This window comes from Schistocerca serialis, chromosome 1, assembly GCF_023864345.2.
Source record: "Schistocerca serialis cubense isolate TAMUIC-IGC-003099 chromosome 1, iqSchSeri2.2, whole genome shotgun sequence".
In the NCBI taxonomy this organism is placed as follows: Eukaryota; Metazoa; Arthropoda; class Insecta; order Orthoptera; family Acrididae; genus Schistocerca; species Schistocerca serialis.
Window position 1 is genome coordinate 1,124,024,902 of NC_064638.1, and position 22,696 is coordinate 1,124,047,597.

Here is a 22,696-nt window from a genome sequence, read left to right on the forward strand (position 1 = left end):
TGACAGCCAGAACCTGACTGACTGACTAGGCAGAAACAAACGGTTGCAGTACCAGCAGACAAGGCCATGTCAACTGTATGAAAAGACCAGATTAGTCAACCATACAGACTGTTGCTCCTGCAACTACTAACAAGTCTACTGCCCCTCTTCAGGAACCAAACATTTGTGTGACCTCTCATCATATACCCCTCCATTGCAGTTGTACCAATGGTATTGGCTATCAGTAACATTGAGGCACTCAAGTGACGCCACCATGGCAAAGTCCATGGTTCATTGGGGGTGGAGAATTCACATTTAGAAACATATTTTAACTTAGTAGTGTGCTCTTCTTTCTCATTAGCATTATTTTCTTGATTCAAATAGAATTGCTAGCTTTTGTCATTGGATCTTTAACTGTAGCACTCGTTAAAGAAGTGCATTCAAAACATCATTAAATTATTATTATAATAGTATAACTAGTTACCAAAGCAGTTCTAAAATTTGAAACTTGCCTGTCTAATTAATGCTGCAAATATTATACTTGTCATGTCTTGTGTTTATGAAGGCACTGGATGAGACACGACAAGGCGTTCAGAAGGCCGTTCAAGACACTACAAAGGTGGCCTCAGAAAAAGTGTCAGAGACCACAGGTGCTGCAAGCAAGAAAGCCAGTGGACTATTCAATTGTAAGTAGCTCGTAAGTTAAAACTGTATGTCTGTATTTTACAGACAGACTCAGACCTTCAACTTCACATCTCATTATTATTATTATTATTAATTATTATTCTGAAGAAAGACAAATATCTAAGTTTGAGTTCTGGTCTGGCACACTATTTTAACTTGTCACATATTGTTCAGACTACTATAATATTATTTTAAAGAGTAGAAGAATTTAAATTGATTATACACGTAATTTATTTTGAACGACAGTTACAAATGTGTAATTTATGACAAGAGAAGAGAGTAACTTGGTGTTCACCATAACAGGCCACACGCACATGTGCAACCCCCCCCCCCCCCCCCCACACACACACCATCTACATTGTTCCAATGATGCAGCCCAACTGCGGTGAGGTGTCATATGGAGTGGGTGAGAGGAGCACAGAGGGGAGAAGGGGAAGGGAGGGTGGAGGGAAGAGGTGCTGAAGACTGGGAGGGAGAGGCCCTAAGGGAACAGGTTGGGAATATGGCACTGGTGAGCCTACTCTAGTGTAGAGAAAAGAAGTTGGTGAGGTACACATTCAAGTGGAGTGGGTTGGGAGGAGGTGTGGAAGGGCTGGAACAAAGGAAGAGGGATGCAGTGGAAAGGAAAGTGTGGGTGAAGTTGGAGATTTGTAGACAGGGGTGAAAACTGGTGTGGGTCAAGGGCCAGGGAGGATACTGGGATTGGTATTGAATGAAGTGTTATAAGGACAGTTTCCATCTACATACTTCTGAAAAGCCGATACTGGTGAAGGATATTGAAGTCTAGTATTTGTACTCAGCATTATGTTGCATCACTTCATGGTTAGTTTTGCTCTTGGCTGCTTTTTGAATGGCCATTCATTTGGTGGACAGCTGGTTCGTAGTGATGCCACGATAAAAGATTGTATATGAGCTACAGCAGAGTTGGAATGTTACATAATGGCTTTCACAGATGTCTGTGTGGCCCTGCCTCTCGCAGCATAGGCTATTCCTGTGTTGCCACTGGAATAAGATGTCCTCAGTTGGTGCTTAGAACAGATCTTGCACCAGGGTCCTGGGGTCTTGTGGCTAGAGGTTGGCCTAAGGGTATTTCATAAATTGGGAAAAGTGAGAAGCATTGTCACAAGGATGCACCTTATTTCAGAGTACAATGATGAGTAGTTGAAGCCTGGGCAGAAGAGGTGATAAAGTTGTTCCAGTCCAGGGCGATACTGCATAATGAGGGAGGGGGAGGGGAGGGCAGTGCTTTTGCAGTGGATTCATCAGGGTGGTTCTAGGATTAGGGACATGTGCAACTATGTCACCACATGTGTGCCATCCACAGGTGGCTGGACTGTATAGGAGAGATTTATTAGTATGGAAGGGATGGCATCTTTCTGAATAGTGGTAGTGTTAAAGGTTAGTGATCTTGGTACAGATGGAGGCTTTTATGGGGGCATTGGATAGCTGCAGATTAATTTTGTTAGAACATATGCAGACAATTCACATATGACACAATACCTCAGGCTGTATGAGGCTTGTAGTGAGACAAAGTTAGACTGTAATAGTGTACATGTCCATGTCTGCATTGACAAAATTTGTTATGACCTTGCAGGTATGTCATAATGGTGTACCACATACCACTCATTTGTGAAAACAGTGTCACAACTCAAAATCTGCGATTTTTCAGGAAAGCCTTTGAAAGGTTTTGAAGTCTTATAGTTTTAGTAGACAGACATTCTGAAATACTTTCATAGTATAATTTGATAGAAGGAAGTTTCCAAAATATAATTGTTTACAATAATCACTCAATAAATAGCCTGTCTTACCTATGAGTTTGTTCTATTGCCCTTTGTGTGCTTTATGACACTCTTACTGCAAATTCTGAACAAAAGTTATGTTTTATTTTGAAATAGGACATCTTTGTTGCCACACATAATTGGTTTACTTCAAATTGTGAATATATTAAAATAGAAATATAATAATTATCATTATGAAATTCTTTCAATTCTTTGAAAAGTTAAATTATACAAAATGGTTTTCGATTCATCTCTCCAAACAAGCAATTAACAAACTTATCAACAAAATGTTGATTTTACTTCCCCACACAAAACATTCCTTTAGTCTTGTGTCTCTTTACTAACAGATGGCGGTCATAGAACTTCGGGATCAAATTCTTGCATACCAAATCAATTGCTGAGCGAGGTGGTGCAGGGTTTAGCACTGGACTCACATTCGAGAGGATGATGTTTCAAACTTGCGTTCAGCTATCCAAATTTATGTTTTCTGCGATTTCCATAAATCGCTCTAAGCAAATGCCAGGATGGTTCCTTTGAAAGAGCATGGCCGACTCCCTTCCCTGTCCTTGACACAAATCCGAGCTGGAGCTTCATCTCTAATGACCTCTATGTCAATGGGATGCTAAACCTAGTCATTCTTCCTTCCTTTACCAATTCTACCGAATCAGCTTTCTTTCTCTCAGAGATTCCTGGCTATGCAGTGAATGCAGGGGTCAGCATTACATGATTGTTAGATGATCTCATCTTCCTTTTGATGTCAGTAGCTTCCTGAAAATTTGCATCTGAATAAGACAGCTTGTGGAAAATTAAACAGGTTGATTGCTTCACAACTTTGAAAGACTCTTACTTAAGAAACTGTTATGGCTCCCATGTTAACAGATGCTATGTCCATCTGCACATGCTTCATATCATAGTCTTTCATGCAGTTCTAACACCAGAGGTGTACTTTTCAGGTGTGTAGATAGGGCTGCTCTTCAGCAAATGTTTTACATTCCTCTCTATCAAGAGATGGGCAGAATCACCTTCATTTTGTGTGAGATGAGGTATTTGTGCATTATACTTCTTACATTCAGGAACTGGACTGCATAGAGGTACACAGCAAGTAAATTAATTCTTTTGTTGCCTGGTGCAATTGTCAGAATAAAATATAAAGGACTTTTGTCTTTGTCAGCTTTCTCTGTCAAGTACTGCAATATACAGGTTGCCAGTTCATTCACATCTCTGTGTTTGTGGCTTTCATCCCAACATAACACTTACAGGAATTATATTTCAAGTTGTAGACTGTAAAATTTAGAATATTTAATTCTGATTTACAGTAGAACAGTGATATGTCCCCCTTTGGTAGTTGCATCACTGCTGGCAAATCATAGACTGCAACAACTGTTCCTTCTGATGCTGTTTCTTTATCACCTGTCTTTTCAATTCGACATAATTCTTTTTCAGCCAAGTGTTCAATGTAATTTTCTTCCAGTGTTTCTTTCTTTCATCCTTGGCATTGTTATATGCAGTGCAGAGACCCCATTGATCTTTTTTCGGTATGAAAAATGAAATGTTGAATTCAGTAGTAAATAAACAGTCGAACAATGTGTAATTCCCATGTTCAACATTATTAACTTGGCAATGTGACACGGTAATCTTTATGAATTCCTGAAATGGTCTTACCCTCTTTGATAAAATATTTGGATGTATTTGCTCTAGTGCAGTGGCTTTCAGATCCGGTAAATTTTCTGATTCCTTCTTTTACACTTTCATTGATCTTTGGTCTTTTTCATGCTTCCCTCATTTATCTTCTTCCATAAAGACATTGGCAACCTTGTTTTGTTTCTCCACCACTGTATATATATAGGGAAACTGTTTATATTTAATGTACTCATGAAGAACAGATTACAAACATGGAGAAGTTTGTCCTACACAACAATAAAATGCCATTTTTCTTTGTTGACGTGTCTTGCTACCATCTCGCACGTAGTGATATGGGGCTTTCATTTCATTCATACTGTTTTTAATGAAATGTCTCTGCTTTTCAAAGTTGCCCAATGCCAATATCCCAAAAACAGTTCCAGTCTTTCTTCTTCACTGAATGTTTTAAGCCTACATTTATCTGAAGATGCTGGTGTAATTTTTCTTTCCTCCCTTATTCACTTATTCTTTATTCACATTTTGTATTCCATTCCAGAATTTCTAGCGTCTTTAAGAATATTCCTGCACCATTTTTCTACATCACATTTGTGTTTCACACCTTGCTCTAGTGGGCTCATTAATATCATTTCCATCCCTATCAAAGTGGAAGCATTTTTATTGAAAAATAGTGTGCGAGATGTAGAATTAGCTCCACTCGCCAAAACTACTCTAGCATCAACGGTATTAACACAAAGATGTTTATCTCACCAACTTTCATCACTGTCTGACACACTATCCTCCTGCGGTATGTAGGTGGTTATCACCAACTATACAATCACAGTCTTCAGGCCGAGCGAGGTGGCGCAGTGGTTAGACACTGGACTCGCATTCGGGAGGACGACGGTTCAATCCCGCGCCCGGCCATCCTGATTTAGGTTTTCCGTGATTTCCCTAAATCACTCCAGGCAAATGCCGGGATGGTTCCTCTGAAAGAGCACGGCCGACTTCCTTCCCCATCCTTCCCTAATTCGATGAGACCGATGACCTCGCTGTCTGGTCTCCTTCCCCAAAACAACCCAACCCAACCCAACAGTCTTCAGGTGATGACTCAAAGCTACTGCAACTACTGCATGAGAATGAAGAACTGGATGATAACGACACTAATGTGGTAATGGCATTAGTGGATGCCAACAACAAGTTACTACTCCCAGAAAATAAACTTTCTTTGTCTCCATCATGAATTGCATTATCATTAACTTTGTGGCTAAACTTGAAGCATTTCCTAAAAAGGAGTTTAACTGTAGTATTATTTGGTCAAATACCATTGTCTCATATTATTTAACTGTACATACTAACATCTTGCAAAGGAGTTTCATTCAAAATAGACTCCAAGGCTGCCCTTGACCTATCATGATTATACGTGAATCCTGAAATTATGAAAACTGATAAGTTTAAACTCCACATCTTATGTGGAAATAATGTTAACTAAGACAGGAATAATAGTATCATACAACAAAATATTACAAACTACATTTGAAGGTCTATCACGTGTTTTCAGCAAAAGTGTCACATTTGTGTTTTGTTCAAAGTTCAGTTATCAGCTTTACTGCCAGATTTGTTGGAGTAATGCCATAAGTAAAGGTAGTACAGGAAGAGTTGAAAACAACATTACTGCAAGAACATCACATTTTGAAATGTGATTTTCATGTATTCCAAATACACCAATGAACATCAGTCATATGTTAAAATAATACATTATTGATACAAACATCAGTGACCTTACCTGTCACAATCCTGCAGCAGTAACGTTTTAATACAGACTACGACACTCTTCGCAGAAATTATGTGGCAACACCAGGACAACTGCCAGAGCACAACTGAGATGTGCAAGTGTTGCCAGTAACTGAAGTGCTGGATTCCAAGTATGTGACAGCACCACAAACACCCTTTATCAGCGAATTTTGCAATTAGACTTACGATGATGTAGCATTCATAGGAACTCCCCCAAGTGGTTTTTTTCATGTCAACAATTCAAGTATGACAAATTATGAGTTATGACACTGTTGTTGGAAATGAGTGGTACCTTTATTAGAATTGTCTGCAGCATGGTTTGCGTCTTTTTTTTTAAGGCGCCCCCCCCCCCCCCCCCCAAAAAAAAAATGGAAGTCACTGGGTGTCTGAGGCTCTGAAACAATTTACCTTACAAAAAAAAATAAAAAGAACACACACTGAGAGAGCTAAAATACAAGACTTGTAATTGTAGGGTGCGTGTTAAAGCTTTCTGAAACCTGAGGTTCAACAGTCTTGGTAAAACTGTATGATTAAGCTCCGTTATTGTTTTCATGGCTGATAAGCAGATGCTCCTCTTCTGTCACAAATATACATGTTTGTATGTTATTTATACCATTCTCATTTACAGCCACATTGCTATGGATTTGCAGGACTTTTTAAAATGTATTAACATAATTTCATACTGCTTGAGTCAATGCTGTGTAAAATATTGGTTACATTTCCATATCAAACTAAATTAGAAAGAACAGTCAAAGTAACATTATGCCATTCAATTTCACAGTGAATGAAATTGGAAGCACTTAAGACTACTAGCTACAGGGAAAAGAAAGGGTCAGGTTTTGGGTGTCATCAGTGGAAAGCAGTATTTCTTAAACTAAGTAAAAATATTATTTCTGATATTTTCACTTCTTCCTGTACATGCCTAATAAACTTTGCAAATGCTTATACATAACTTGAGAAATATTATAACTCTGTTAGCAATTTCTTTTTTGTTTATCAATAACTTTCCTAAATGATAGCTTTAACTGAACAAGATTCATTATGGCATACTTTGTAGCAATATTTCACACCACACAGTCATAAACTAAATTTTATGCTTTTTAACAAAGCACTAAATAGTGTTTTCTTATTTTTTCATATATACTCTGTCTTCAACTACAAATATCTCCACTGTTAATAATGCACAGGGAGAGTGCTTGTCTGTTACTAATGTTTTCTTGTCAGCACTTCTTACAAGTGTGAGCTGCAAATCACTTTGCATATTATGTGAAATAAATGATTTTTCTGTAGGTGCCTCATGCACTGTCTCATAAATAGTGCAGAATTGAATAATTAAATAAATGGAGGAGAAGAATGCACAGGTTATTGCAGAACTCTTATCAGTGAGTTACTTTGCTGTGTTACAGTTAATGAGAATGCAGTTCCTAGTGTTTTACAAGTTCCAAATATAAACTAATTTGCAACTGCCTTAACACAGTCCCTTGTCATAGTGTCATTTTGCTGTTACTGAGGAACTAACAAGTATTACATAGTACACATATATTGTACATCAAGATGCCTTTTATGTTGTTGTTAAGTTTGTGTAGTGTGTGTTTGTTCTGACAAAAATAAAGATAGGAAGAAAAAGAATAACAAGAAATTAAGAATGTCTTCACCATGCAAAATGCCTAACTCAACCCATCAAAATGATGTTAAACATTCAAACAATGGAAACTCCAGGTAGGACTATCAACACTGTAGGAAAAGACAGATTGCTACTTACCATAAGGAAGACATGTCAAGTTGCAGGCAGACACAATTAAGTCACTCACATATAGCTTTTGGCCACAGCCTTCACACACATACACGAAAGCAAGCACACCTCACACCACCAACTCCAGCATCTCGGGCCGGAATGCAACATCACGTGGGATGCTAGCAGCAACCTGGAGAGGATGAGGAGGGTGAACGGGAAGGGATATGAGTGTATGGGTGGGGAGAGAGAGAGAGAGAGAGAGAGACAAATGCTGTATGGTGGAGAGTGCTGGGACTACACTGCCAACAGGTGTGGCATTAGGAGATTGTGGAGCAGGACAGTGGGGGGGAAAAGAAGAGGAGCTGGGAAAGATGAGTGGATGCATTGCAGAGGGCTGTGAATAAACAGGATGGGAGGTGAGAATGGAGAGTAGATGATAGGACAAATGGAATGGAAATTGTGGACAGTGTGGGGACAGTATGTTACGGTAGGTTGGGGCCAGGATTATTACGGGAGTGGAGAATGTTTGTTGTAAGGATAACTCCCATCCGCGCAGTTTAGAAAAGCTGGTGGTGGACAGAAGGATCCAGATGGCTCTGGTAGTGAAGTCGCCATTGACATCAAGTGTGTTATGTTCAGCTGCATGCAGTGCCACATGGTGGTCTACTTTGCTCTTGGCCACAGTTTGGCAGTGGCCATTCATCCTGGTGGACAGCTGGTTGGTAGTCTACCAGTACAAAAAACTGTAAATGATTTCAGCAGAGCTGGTAAATGACATGGCTGCTTTCACAGGTGACCTGGCCCCTGATGGGTTAAGATAAACCTGTGACAGGACTGGAATAGGAAGTGCTGGGTGGGTGGATGGGGCAGGATTTGCACCTGGTTCTTCCACAGGGTTGTCATCCTTGTGGCAAGGGGTTGGGATTGGGTGTGGCATAAGGATTGACTAGGATGTTGTGGCACTTGGCTGGGCAACGGAACACCACTTTAGGAAGGGTGGGATGTATCTCGAGTAAGATGTCCCTCATATTAGGGCACAATGATAGGTAATCAAAGCCCTGGCAAAGGACATGATTCAGTCGTTCCTGTCTGGGGTGGTACTGGATGATAAAGGAGACACTTTTTGGGGATGGTGGAAGGATTGGGGGTGTGAGGGTAAATGGCACAGGAGATCTGTTTGAAGACTAATACTGGGGGATAGAGCCTGTCTCTGAAGGCCATGGTGAGACCCTCAGCATACTGAGCTAGGGAGTTTTTGTCACTGCAGATACCATCCCCTGGTAGCCAGGCTATATGGGAGGGATTTTTTGGTGTGAAAGGGATTACAGCTGTCAAAATGCAAGTACAGTTAGTGATTGGTGGGTTTAATATGATCAGAGGTGTAGATGGGAGAGGAGGTGTTGAGGTTATGAAGGAACGAAGATAGTGTGTCTTGGTCCTGAGTCCAGATCATGAAGATATCATCACTGAACCTGAACTAGACTGGGGGTTTGATGTTTTGGGAGGTTAGGAAGGTCTCTTCTATATGGCCCATAAAAAGGTTGTCAGGTGAGGGTGGCATGCGAGTACCTATGGCTGTGCCGCAGATTTATTTATATACATTCCCTTCAAATGAGAAGTAGTTGTGGGTTAGGATGAAGTTAAAATGACAATGAGAAAGGTATTGTTCAATAGCGGTAAGACCATGGGCATGAGGGATGTTGGTGTATAGGGAGGTGGTTTCAACAGTGATGAGTAGGGATCCAGGAGGGAAAGGGGTGAGGATGGCGGAGAGTCAGTAAAGGAAGTGGTTGGTGTCTTTGACGTGGAAGGCTGGATTACGGGCAATTGATTGGAGGTGTTGGTCAATTAGGGCCAAAATTCTTTCATTGGGGGCACAATAACCAGCCACAATGGGGTGTCCAGGATTGTTGGGCTTGTAGATTTTGGGGAGCATGTAGAAGATGGGTGTGCATGGTGCCATAGGACTGAGCAAGGAAATGGATTCAGGGGAGATGTTCTGGGAAGGGCATAAGGTTTTAAGCAGGGGTTGGAGTTTGTGTTGGATTTGCAGGTTTATAGGTGGAGGAGTCAGATAATTGGTGGAGGCCTTCTGCCAGGTAGTCACTGTCATTGTTACACATTCTGTATTCATTTACATTAACTTATCTTTGTGTGTGAGAGGGCTGTCTCTCTCTCTCTCTATACCCCCCCCCCCCCCCCCCCCCCCCCGTACGTGTGTGTGTGTGTGTGTGTGTGTGTGTGTGTGTGTGTGTGTGTGTGTGCGTGTGTGCGTGTGTCTGTGAGCGCGCGTGCACACGTATGTTTACTGTTCAGTGCCTCCTATTCAGTTATTTCATACCAGATTTTCCACTTTTGTGTTCATTCATTCACTTACATACTGTGTTTTGTAAATCCCATACGAAGGAGAGCCTTGGGGACATGGAGTGAATCAGCTTATACGTGAAGAGACAGAAGCAGCCTCTGCAGGCAACTTCTCTGAAGTATACTAACAATGTATACTAGTGCTATTTTGGTTAACAAATGGTTGTTTCATATGATTTATTCATTGTGTGACTAAATGTGTTGTAAGCTTTCTTCAGCATGTACATTTAAGAATTACATTTGTAATTTGAATATGTGTGTGCAAGTATAAGCATGCTTCCTAGCAGATTGTTCTTCACTGTGGTGTTTTCTTTAAATTTGTACAAATACAAACTTAAGAATTTTGCTATACAATATTGGATGCCAGAGCTTTGGTTGGATGTGTATGTGTAGCTGTGTATGCACTTACACTAGAAAAAAAAGCAGTAAATCAAAGCCCAGTTATGTCTCTGTGATGTCACACATTTCCATGTGCCATATATCAATCAGCTACAGAAGTCTTAGGTTTGTTTGACCCATGGGAGAGTTTCACAGAAATGCTGAAAAACCTGAACTTGGAGATGCCTGAAGATAAGATGTTAACTACATACAAAAGCCTAGTTCCAAAGTTTCAAGAAACAGTATTAAGTAATGAATCTACAAACATATGTCAGGCCAAAGGAACTGTGGAGACAGGATTGGACTAATTACAGTGCATGCAAAGGCATTTACATTATCATTTTTCCTACACTTCATACCCTAATGGAACAGAAAAAAACTCTTTACTATGTGGTTGTGTGTGAATTACCCTGTCACTGATTTCATACTGTTTTTTTCAGAGAGGAGGTGTAGATCCCCACATCTCACCCACAGTAACAAATTGGTTCACAAAGTCAATTTGACTTCTTTAAAATGTAGTATGTTCTTTCATATGACACATGTATGTATCAGCTATTTCGTACACATTTAATTACTGATTCTCTGACATCATATTGTGCACACTCTCAGTAACTTCATCTGTGGTTGCATTTTTGTGATGTTCTTTCTGTGTTTCAAACAGATTTTTAATAAAACTTCAATAGCTTTCTATGAGTTCACACTGGCAACAAACCTAACTTTTATGATGATATGATATTCCAGTTTATCCATCTCAAAGAAATTTTCACAAACCAATTAAACATGTTGTCTCCCAAGAATCTGCATTGTGACCATTCCTGTTTTTGCTGCATGTAAATGATTTATAAACTTAAACAACAACAGTGAAATATACAAATTAGCAAATGAAGCAAACATCTTAATTACAGAAAATACAAAATAAATATTTACAGAAAATTTTGAAGCTTTCACAAAGACTAGAGTAGATAACATGACAACAACTTTACTTAAAAACCTAGAAAAAAAAAAGTCGCATTGGACACAATTACCACACAGAGTGTGGTACCAACTAATCTACAGATTGGTCTAAATGAACAAGAGCCAAAACAGAGGGTGCAGGCTTTGCAGGCTTCCCAGGCATTTGGCGACAACATAAGCTGAAATGTTATATACAGAGAAATTATATAAACAGACCAGCCCGGATAGCCCTGCATGTTTGTGTGCCACTTCTGGGATTTGGGGTGGTGCGACAACCTTGGATCAAATCCATCTGGCACATTAACAACAATGGTAGGTTTGCTGGCAGGTCTGGATGTGGACTTTAGGTGGCTTCCCACATCTGACTACATGTCCCACCTCAGTTTCATAATTCCAACATTTAGAAAACATTCACATGCTTTCACAGGAGATAGTGCTAGATGCAGACAGTCGCAGGTATACGAATTCTGTCCTGAGAGAAAAAGGAGTGTCAAACATTGCCAAATCCAATAATAAACATGCTGACCTCATGAAGATATGTGATAAAGGCCAGGAAAAAGATAGACATTATATATACAAAAAACCAAACAAGACAAGTTTCATCGTAATACGAAGTAACCATATCTCATATAATAATCATTGAACTGTGTGATTTTGAACTGCTCTGTCAGTATAAAAATATGATATAGTATTTCATGGAAACTATGAAGATATCCTTCAGACTACAGGAAAATATCTTTAAATTAATTTTGAGGTAGACCAGAGAAAATCAAAGAAAATCGTAGGCAGCTGTTACGAGAAACGAAAATTCTACAGCATATTAGAAAATGTAATTATTATACAAGAAAAACTGAAAAGTTGTGATCCTTGTACTTCTGGCAGTGAATCTATGCACAACTACTGTTCAAGGCACACACATAACGTGCATATGCAGCAGACACACACAGCACTATTTCGAAAAGGCATACTTGAGCCTAGCATTAAACTGTATAATGCACTACTGAGATACACACAAATAATAATGAACAAATTCAAGTAATCTGTATAAGATTAATTGGTTGAGATATGTTTCCATGCTGCATTTGGGTATTTCCAGTAATGAAACTGTACCACTATTTGATGTTGTATGCATTTGATGGTATATCTGTAAATGGTTCTCAACAGTACAGAGCTATTTAATATTGTTTCTTGTTGGAAAAAATGTTCAGTGTAAGAAATGTAGGTGTACTGAAGACACAACAAACACAATTTTGTTGACAAAAATGACATTAGACTTACTTCAGTATTTTCTTTTATGAATAAAACAGTTTAGATCACATTGTTATTCAGCTGTTTCTGGCCAAATAAGGCCACCTTCAAATGGAAAGCAACAATAAATTTGAATGGTTTGAAAGTTACCACCCGTTTGCTTATCTACCTAAATAAAGATAACCAATCTTAACTGCTTCTTTCAGCCCTCCATCAAGTCCTCTAATTTAAAACAATTGCATCATACCATCCTCGAGACAAGAATAATTATTTTAAATAGAAATCACAGGTCCTTCTAACAGCTGTAAAGACCCAGCATTCATTCACAAGGTTGTTGAACTGTAGGGAAATCAATAGCAGAAGATAGGCAACTTTATATAAACTTAGAAAATTATGGCAGACTAACTGTTAAAAGGGCTTTGTGATATATATTAAAAGCAACAGGGTTTTATGAATCTTCCTTAACACTCTGAGGACTGGGCAGCTATGGTGTGGCTCAACTGGTTTATACTGCACATTTTTGCAGTTATTCTGAATTTTATTTATATGGTGCTACTGGCACTTAGATCAATTTACTGCATTTCAAAGATGGGTCCTTCATCTATACATAGCTGCCAAGGAACATAGACGCCCATTAGTGAAAACTTTTTTATGCTGAAATGAAAATGTGTTGTTTTCACAACAACATAATGTTTTTCGTCTTTACTTCACTAAATAGAGATAAGATTAGAATTTGTTGGTACTAAAAACAAAACTGTTTGAAAGTATGGCTTCCTTTACTTGATTACATTTGCTTTTGTATGAAAAATGTTGAAGCATTCTGGAAAACAAAAGTCTTACATCACACTCTCTGCAATAGTAACTGGTACCTCTCCTTGCCATTTTGCCAATTCTTGCCTTGGTTCTTTCAGCACAAACTTTGCACCTCCTCTGAGGCCATTTGGACTTTACTGAAGCTGGAGTCAATTTAGGGAAAAGTCTTCCACTGGGTGTATTTACCACCTTTGTTTTGAAAGCCTCTGCCAGTTCATAATGAATTCAACTAGATATTTGTTAGTAGGCTTCAACTTTTTGTATAATACATATGAATTTCTCACCACCACTTTATTTGCATCCTCTCAAAAGGGTATAGCCATTAGCTGGTCACTGTGGTCTACACCAACCGTGTTTTTATTGTACTCCAAAATACAACCAGGTTTCATTTTCTCGGTAATTCCTAAATTTGTTCTAACACTGACATTAGATGCTGTCATTTTGTGTTTTGTTGTCAAAATAAATACATACCTACTGTCTTTCCATACATACCTACTGTCTTTCCATCTTCCAAACAGCATATGGTCTCGTCTACAAAATGGAAGTCCCCCACCCCCCCCTTTCCCCCATCTCTGGGCTATTAGATCTTTAGCTAGTCCTTTTTTCACTGTTGTACCCACTGCCTTAGTTTTGTTTTTTCACAAATGATCGAGTAGATCAGGGCTAGTGTAAAATCAATCCATGGCCTTTACCATAGTAACTTTCATACAGTCTGTTTACTACATGCAAAATGCCATCATTAGCATTTACCTGACAACCATAACATATTTCACAATTCAAATTGCATCAACTTTCACTTAACATAAAAAATTATGCCATATATGTTAGGCCTATTTTTCAAGTAGACCCTGAAACTAAATCTCTGCAAAAAGGGCAAATTCCTTTATTTATAGTGTGATTTTCTCCTGGTTTGTATGCTCATTCACTTTTTGCCACATATATATCAAACATGGGTCTCACCATATGAACAGGATTGTGCCCTTCTTGACATTTTGAAATAAACATTCCACTATCTACATGATATAGCATTTGCAGAACTTATAGAAAATGATCTCTTGATAAACTCCTTCCTGCAAAGTAGGTCTGTAATATGGGATTCATAGACATACAGTTTGTTAACTTCGGTTTTGTAGCAGGGCACATACACTATGTGATCAAAAGTATCTCGACATCAGGATGAAAATAGCTTACAAGTTTGTGGTGCCCTCCATTGGTAATACTGGAATTCAATATGGTGTTGGCCCATCCTTAGCCTTGATGACAGCTTCCACTCTCACAGGCCTACATTCAGTCAGGTCCTGGAAGGTTTCTTGCGGAATGGCAGCTCATTCTTCATGGAGTGCTGCACTGAGGAGAGGTATCGATGTCGGTCAGTGAGGCCTGGCACGAAGTCAGCGTTCCAGAACATCCCAAGGGTATTCTATAGGATTCATTTCAGGACTCTGTGCAGGCCAGTCCATTACAGAGATGTTGTCATCATGTAACTACTCTGCCACAGGCAGTGCATTATGAACAGGTGCTTGATTGTGTTGAAAGATGCAATTGCCATCTCCGAATTGCTCTTCAACAAGGGAAGCAAGAAGGTGCTTAAAACATCAATGAAGGCCTGTGCTGTGATAGTGCCACGCAAAACAACAAGGAGTGCAAGCCCCCTCCATTGAAAAACACGACCACACCAAAACTCCGCCACCTCCGAATTTTACTGTTGGCACTACACATGCTGGCATTCACTGGGCATTTGCCATACCCACCCTGCCATCGGATCACCACATAGTGTACCGCGATTCGTCACTCCACATAACATTTTTCCACTGTTCAAACATTCAACGTTTATGCTCCTTACACCAAGCGAGGTGTCATTTGGCATTTACCGTCATGATGTGTGGCTTATGAGTAGCCGCTCGATTGTGAAATCCAAGTTTTCTCACCTCCTGCCTAACTATCATAGTACTTGCAGTGGATCATGATGCAGTTTGGATTTCCTGTGTGATGGTCTGGATAGATGTCTGCCTATTACACATTATATAACCGTCTTCAACTGTTGGCAGTCTCTGTCAGTCAACAGACGTGGTCGGCCTGTACGCTTTTGTGCTGTATGTGTCCCTTCACGTTTCCACTTCACTATCACATCAGAAACAGTGGACCTAGGGATGTTTAGGAGTGTGGAAATCTCGCATGCAGACTTATGACACAAGTGACACCCAATCACCTGACCACGTTCGAAGTCTGTGAGTTCTGCGGAGCACCCCATTCTGCTCTCTCACAATGTCTATTGACTACTGAGGTTGCTGATATGGAGTACCTGGCAGTAGGTAGCAGCACAATGCACCTAATACGAAAAATGTAAGTTTTTTGGGGTGTCCAGATACTTTTGATCACGTGGTGTATGTAAAATCGCACCAAAAAACTTATACAGTTGACTAAGTTTCACAGTACTCCACTAATGCCAAACTGAGTATGGCATCAGGTTTCCTGTTGCAGTTAGCTTGTCAATAGTGGTTCTAGCTTAGTGGTTTGTCTCTCTTTTATCATCTCCAGCAGTTCCTCATCAAAGAAGTAGGTGAAAAAATTAAACACAGAAAAGTTTTTGTCAATTTGAAATTGAATTGCATGCAGTTCTTCAAAAACTGGAAGCTGCAGAATGATAGTGTCATCATCTGTCCACTGCCCAGTCGAAAGAGGCTGAGTGATAGGTTGAGACAGAGGGACCTAGAAAACATCATTCTTGTGAAACATAACTAGCTCTTTACTCACACAAAGTGTTGAGTGCTATTGCCAAGGGATTTCAAATTCATTACATATTTCTAGATTTCCAGATGTCTTTTGACACTGCACCTCCCAAGCGTTTAGTAGTCAAATTGCATGTTTATGGAACATCATTTCAGTTTTGTGATTGGATTCGTGATTTCCTGTTAGAGGGGTCACAGTTTGTGGTAACTGATGAAAAATCATTGAGTAAAACAGAAGTCCCCAAGGTAACGTTATAGGCCCTCTGCTGTACCTTAAACAACTTAGAAGACAATCTGAGCAGCTGTCTTAGGTTGTTTGCAGATGAACTGTCGTTTATCATATATTAAAATTATTATAAGGTCAATACAAATTGCAAAATGATTTAGAGAAGATATCAGTACAGTGCAAAAATTGGGAATTGACCCTAAATAATGAAAAGTGTGAGGTCATCCACAAGAGTGCTAAAGGTAATCCATTAAACTTTGGTTACATGATAAATCAGTCACATCTATGGCCTTAAATTCAAAAATACCTAGGAATTACAATTGTAAACAACTTAAATTGGAAAAAAAAAAAAAAAAAAAAAAAAAAACACATAGGAAATGTTGTGGGGAAGGTGAAACTAAAGACTGTGTTTTATTGGCAGAACTCTTAGATGCCTACACTAGGTTTGTTTGTCCTCTTTTGGAGTACTGCTGCACAGTGTGGGATACTTACCAGATAGGATTAATAGAGTATATCGAGAAAGTTCAAAGAAGAACAGAACATTTTGTATTATAGAGAGGTAGGGGAGAGTGTCACCGACATGATACAAGATTTGGGGTGGACATCATTGAACAAAGGCATTTTTCATTGCGGTGGAATCTTCTCATGAAATTTCAATCCTCAGCTATCTCCTCCAAATGGGAAAATATTTTATTAACGCCGACCTACACAGGGACAAATGATCATCATAATAAAATAAGGGAAATCAGAGCTCCTATGGAAAGATATAGGTGTTTGATTTTTCTGTGCACTGTTCAGGGTTGGAATATTAGAGAATTATTGTAAAGGTGGTTTGACGAACCTTTTGCCAGGCACTTAAGTGTGATTTATAGAGTATTCATGTAGATGAAAATAATGTAGCTGTAGAACCCTGATACAGCATCAACATCAGCAGTTTCATCTTGAGGGCCCACTGACACTTCATCATCAGAAATTCCTTCTTCTTCTAAAACATAAATCATAAAAAATTAGCTTTGTTGAGTTCAACTGACAGTACATACAGTTACAGAAAAAATATAGTGAAACACATAGCTTACCATCACTGCCTTCAAAACCAGAAATTTGTTCATCAAGCTCTGAACCACTATAGCCCAACAAAAACTCTATCTCATCATCATGTACGGCCGCCTTGAAGCCAAAGTGTGAAGCCGACAAGGGAGGCAAAAATTGAGGCATTATGCTCTGCTTGTGACCTTGTGAATCACTGTGTGTGGCAACAAGATGAATCGGCATGCCACGAAACAAGTAACTTTCCTTTCTCGCCAAAATGAGGTGCAGGTGCTGACAACTGTATTTTTTCATGGTAGTGTAAATGTAGTATAATAGCTTTACACAGACAACAGACATAAAACAAATGTTGGAATAAATTTACAAAGCTGAGAAATGGTTGATGTAGGTCCTGTGTTGCTCAACTTTTGGAGTAAATTCATGCGACATAGGGAGTACATTGCTCGTCTCCAAAGTGTTAATAAACATTTTATCTTGCAAATACACTTCTCAGGTTTTCTTCTGAATCGTATTCTGTAAATCACACAATATTTCATCAATGCAACTGCTTGACATCTTCAGGTGGTAATAGTTGCTGCTGCCATTGCTGCAAGGCGCCTTGCAGCAGTGGCAGCAGCAACTACTGCCACCTGAAGATGTCAAGCGGTTGTATCGATGAACTATTGTGTGATTTACACAGTAACATTTGGCAGCAAACCTGAGAAGTGTATTTGCAACTGATCCACTGGGAAAGCATGAAAACTCACAATATTTTGTCTGGTTTACACTTGGACAAGTAGGGGCTAAGCTAGCCTCAGTAACACCCTTAGACATTCCTAGCCCTTCCAGACAGCTGGTAAAACAGTCTTTTAGCAAATAGTGTTACTGGCTTCCATGTTTAAATAAACTATACAGTGTTGCCTTCAATGCTGCACCTTTGACAGTGAGCACTGGGGTCTCTCTGCTCTCCAGAAGCCCAGGCGGAACTGTCACCTGTTTCCTTCTGGCTAATTCCAACTCATCGAGCTACAATCCGCATTGCCTGACTCCAGCTCAAAACCAACTTCCCTCATTGCCTTCACAGCTCTTGTACCACAACATATATTTTTGTCCTCTTCCCTCTTTTGATTGGTTGTCATAGTTACACCCGTCCCTCCTATACCACTGCTTTGCATGCTCCTCCCAGATGAATTTTCCAGTATAACTGTGGTCCGGAACCACAGCTATCACTGTTAACAGGAAAGTAACACTTGGCAGTTGCCGACACACATCCGTCATGTGTCTGAGAAATAGCCTCACAGTTCCCAGAGCTGCTATGGTTCCATAACTACCCCAGCTGTCACATAGGTACGGTGACAAATACATGTGAGAATAAGTTAAATCTGCTGTGTCGAGCATTCCCAGAGTACTTGCCCCTGAGCGTGAGGATGTCTGGCCTCCCTGCTTCCCAAGGATGCAGTACTACATTTCTCTTACTTGCTATTTTGCCAGAACCCGTTATCCAGGGGGAGATTCCCTTTGCGTCCAAGGTAGCTGGCTTCTCACTTTCCAGTGTGACCAGCATGGAACTTAATTATATTTCTAGACCAAAGACTAGAGTAGACTAGATGAGTGGTCACAGATTACAAGGACACCACGTGATAACACCAGTGGTAGCAGTCGTCCTCTTTTTAGATCTGAAAATAACACGATTTGACAGAAATTGGTGATAACAGTTAAATAAAAAAAAAGGATGTAGAACATGATTCAGCAGAAATTGGTGCTAACTGTTAAATAAAAACAAGATGTAGACTGTGTTCTACATAAAATAAAATGAAATCATTAATTTCTCCTGTGACACAATGCCAACTTAATTTATTACCTAACATGTACTGACACAACTAAAACAATATTTCATTGATATCAGTGCGATCTCTGTGCCAGTTTGATATATTCTCACCGTAATATTGTACATATATTTTTACATGTTTGTAATACAGCAATTTAAAGTTCTTTGAACTGTAAAATTCACGAATTAAAAGTACTTCTTAACTTCCAGTTATACTACTATTTGTTACTAAAATTGTTTTCTTCTATTGCAGTTTAAGATGGGACACCCGGCAGCTGCTTCATGCTTCGGGGGATAGACGCACTTCATTTTCTGCATCATTCTTTCATAGCTCTTGCATTAATGTTCTTGTCAGTAGTGTTCTTACAAGGCCTGTGTTACGCTCCTGAACAAGAAAAGCTTATGTCATTCCTAAAGAAGAAGTAGTAATTTGGACTGGAATTTTGATACTTTACTCATTGAATTAATCTTTTTACTTTTCATATTAGTGCAAACAGAATTGACATTATACACTCGTGTAAGAATTTCCTCAGAAATAAAGTATTTTTTGAGCATGAGCCCAAGGTATACAGAATTACACCATGATCAGATTGAATAAAGGTGCATTAGTTTTGACCTTTAACATATTTAGAGAGGAGTGAAATATAATATAATGTTACACCTCTTTCTTTCCCCCACCAAGTTCAGCATTTTTTGTCTCAATAACCCACATATTGTAAATTTTATAACTTTTAACAGGCACTGAAGTATTTTTTAAATGCCATACATAGCAAAACATAAATGTAAACTTGCAAAATATTTTTGAGAAGTTTTTCCTACTTATTTTTGCATCTCATAATCATACAATTATTTCTTCCACTGCAAAAAAATATCACTGTTAAAATGTTAGGGATATGGCTGCTTTTGTATCCAATCAGAAAAAGCATAGCTGACAAAATGTAATAATTATACAATGCAGCTACTTTAATTGATGGTACCAAAAAAGGAAAAAAAATTTGATGAAGTATGAAATAAGTACTCAAAATTTTTGCTTCTCAATAACACCAGAAACAACAAAGAAAAAGTAGCCAGTCCTGCTCTATATGCGAATGTATATTTCATGTGCTTGCTAACATTTTAATTAGTGTTGTTCAACAAACTGTGTTAAAACTGGTAATTGTAAAGCAGTAGAATAATTGGCTAACTATGGCATGTATAAATTGGAGAAATAAATAAACTGAGATGTAGATTGATTTATACTTTATCAACATATAAAAATGAAATATAAACCTGTGAAAGTAGACTACTTACCTAATACACAAACACTAGTTGATAGCAATACTGAAAATTAAATGTGGGTTGTAAGTTTTGAGCTTTACACATCTTCAAGAAGTAAAAGGCTCATAGAGAATGAAAGAGAAATATAATTAGTTTTTACAAAAACAATCAGATAAAAACATTTTTGGTACAAATCACTTATTGGTACTGGTTTTCAAAATATCCATCTCATAAGTTAATAGACATTTTTCATGTCTCTGAACCAATTCCATGACATGCGTACCACAAAACTAACTGTGCGGGAAAGTTATTACATATTTCTTCCCCCGCACATGTCACATGTAAACAACACTTATCATCAGGATCCTGCAATAATGTTGCTTGAATTCCACATAATATACACTGAAGCACGAAAGAAACTGGCATAGTCATGCGTATTCAATACGTAAACAGGTAGAATATGGCAGTGAGGTCGGCAATGCCTATATAAGATAACAAGTGTCTGTTATATCAGTTACTGCTGCTACAGTAGCAGGTTATCAAGATTTAAGTGAGTTTGAATGCGGTGTTATAGTTGGCGCATGAGCGATGGGACATAGGAATCCCAGAGATAGCAATGAAGTGGGGATTTTCCATACAAGCATTTCATGAGTGTACTGTGAATATCAGGAATCCAGTAAAACATCAAATCACTGACATTGTTGCGGCCAGAAAAAGATCCTGCAAGAACGGGACCAATGACGACCGAAGAGAATCGTTCAACATGCGCCATAAACAAGTGTCAGCGTGCGAACCATTCAACGAAACATCATCAATATGGGCTTTTGGAGCCGAAGGCCCACTCGTGTACCCTTGATGACTGCACGACAAAATGCTTTATGCCTCGCCTGGGGATGTCAACACCAACATTGGACTGCTGATGACTGGAAACATGTTGCCTAGTCAGACAAGTCTTGTTCCAAATTTTGTCGCGTGGATGGTGGTGGAGACTCTTTAATGGTGCGGGGCATGTGTGTTTGAGTGATATGGGACCCCTGATACGTCTAGATACGAATCTGGCAGGTGACGTGTACATAAGCATCCTATCTGATACCTGCATCCATTCATGTCCATTGTGCATTCCGATGGACTTGGGCAATTCCAGAAGGACAATGCAGCACCTCACACGACCAGAATTGCTACAGAATGGCTCTAGGAATCTCTTGTGAGTTTAAACACTTCTGCTAGCCAACAAACTCCCCAGACACAAACATTATTGAGCATATCTGGGATGTCTTGCAACATGTTGTTCAGAAGAATCTCCACCCCCTTGTACTCTTGAGGATTTATGGATGGCCCTGCAGGATTCATGGTATCAATTCCCTCCAGGACTACTTCAGACATTAGTTGAGTCCATGTCATGTCGTGCTGCAGCACTTCTATGTGCTCACAGGGGCCGTACAAGATATTATGCAGGTGTACCAATTTCTTCGGCCCTTCAGTGTATTATCCCTCATATGCCAAAACCAGAACTATGCAAAAATGATATTCTGTCTTATGTGCACAGGCAAGTTTCATTTTTCATAATCTTTGTTATGGCAAAGCCTCATGTGTTGCTGTGAGAGAATAAGAAAAAATGTAAGGTCCAAAATCACAAAAGTTTAAAAGAAGCAGATTTTCTTATGTCATAACACATGTGGCACAGTCATGATTTTGGTATATTGCTGACTCCTACTGTATAAACCCAGAACAGCTAATATGTTAGATTCATGCTTTTGCCCCGCCATTGAATGCCTTTAAATTGTTGTGCAAGCATATATGTGTTACATATATCATGACTAATTTTCTTATGAGCAATAACAATAGTTTATTTTTTCATTACTTACATCTCTTTATGTGTATCAATGCGCATGAGAGCACTTCAGCTGTTCACTTGTGTGTTCAGCTCTTTACAAATGAAAATACAAAGACAGTAGATCGGATTCATATAACAGAACAGTGAGCGCAGGCCATGCTACTTGCTGTGTATCAGAATAAAGGCACACTTGTGAGTGTTACTTCAGATGATGCAGACCACTGTATCAAGATATAAAATGCTTTCAAGACTGCTGAAAGTTCATTCCAATTATGTCAATTTATTGCAAATCCCATCAAAAAGAGAACAAAAGCTCGCTCAACAACGAATACACAAAACACCCTATGGCTTTTCACTAAGATAAGGAAAGTGTTTGCCTTGATTTTGTTATGTCTGCGTTAGCTGAGACAAGAGATATTGTGAGAAGTATTACTTCAAAATGCTATGATATA

At 39.0% G+C, this 22,696-nt stretch overlaps 1 protein-coding gene across 2 annotated transcripts in view; it reads left to right on the forward strand.

Moving 5' to 3' along the window:
- The window catches only part of LOC126416872 (uncharacterized), a 137,886-nt gene extending 117,507 nt beyond the window's left edge, over window positions 1-20,379 (forward strand). Inside the window, exons 3-5 of one of the 2 annotated variants that reach the window (XR_007575533.1) lie at window positions 545-665; window positions 7,143-7,234; window positions 19,407-20,379. Coding sequence is in view for 1 of the 2 variants with exons in the window: in XM_050084762.1 (XP_049940719.1) it covers window positions 545-665; window positions 19,407-19,411 (126 nt within the window). In the remaining variant the exon portion in view is untranslated. The remainder of the gene's footprint in view (window positions 1-544; window positions 666-7,142; window positions 7,235-19,406) is intronic. The other variant, XM_050084762.1, reaches the window with a different exon arrangement.
- Window positions 20,380-22,696: the final 2,317 nt, after the last annotated feature.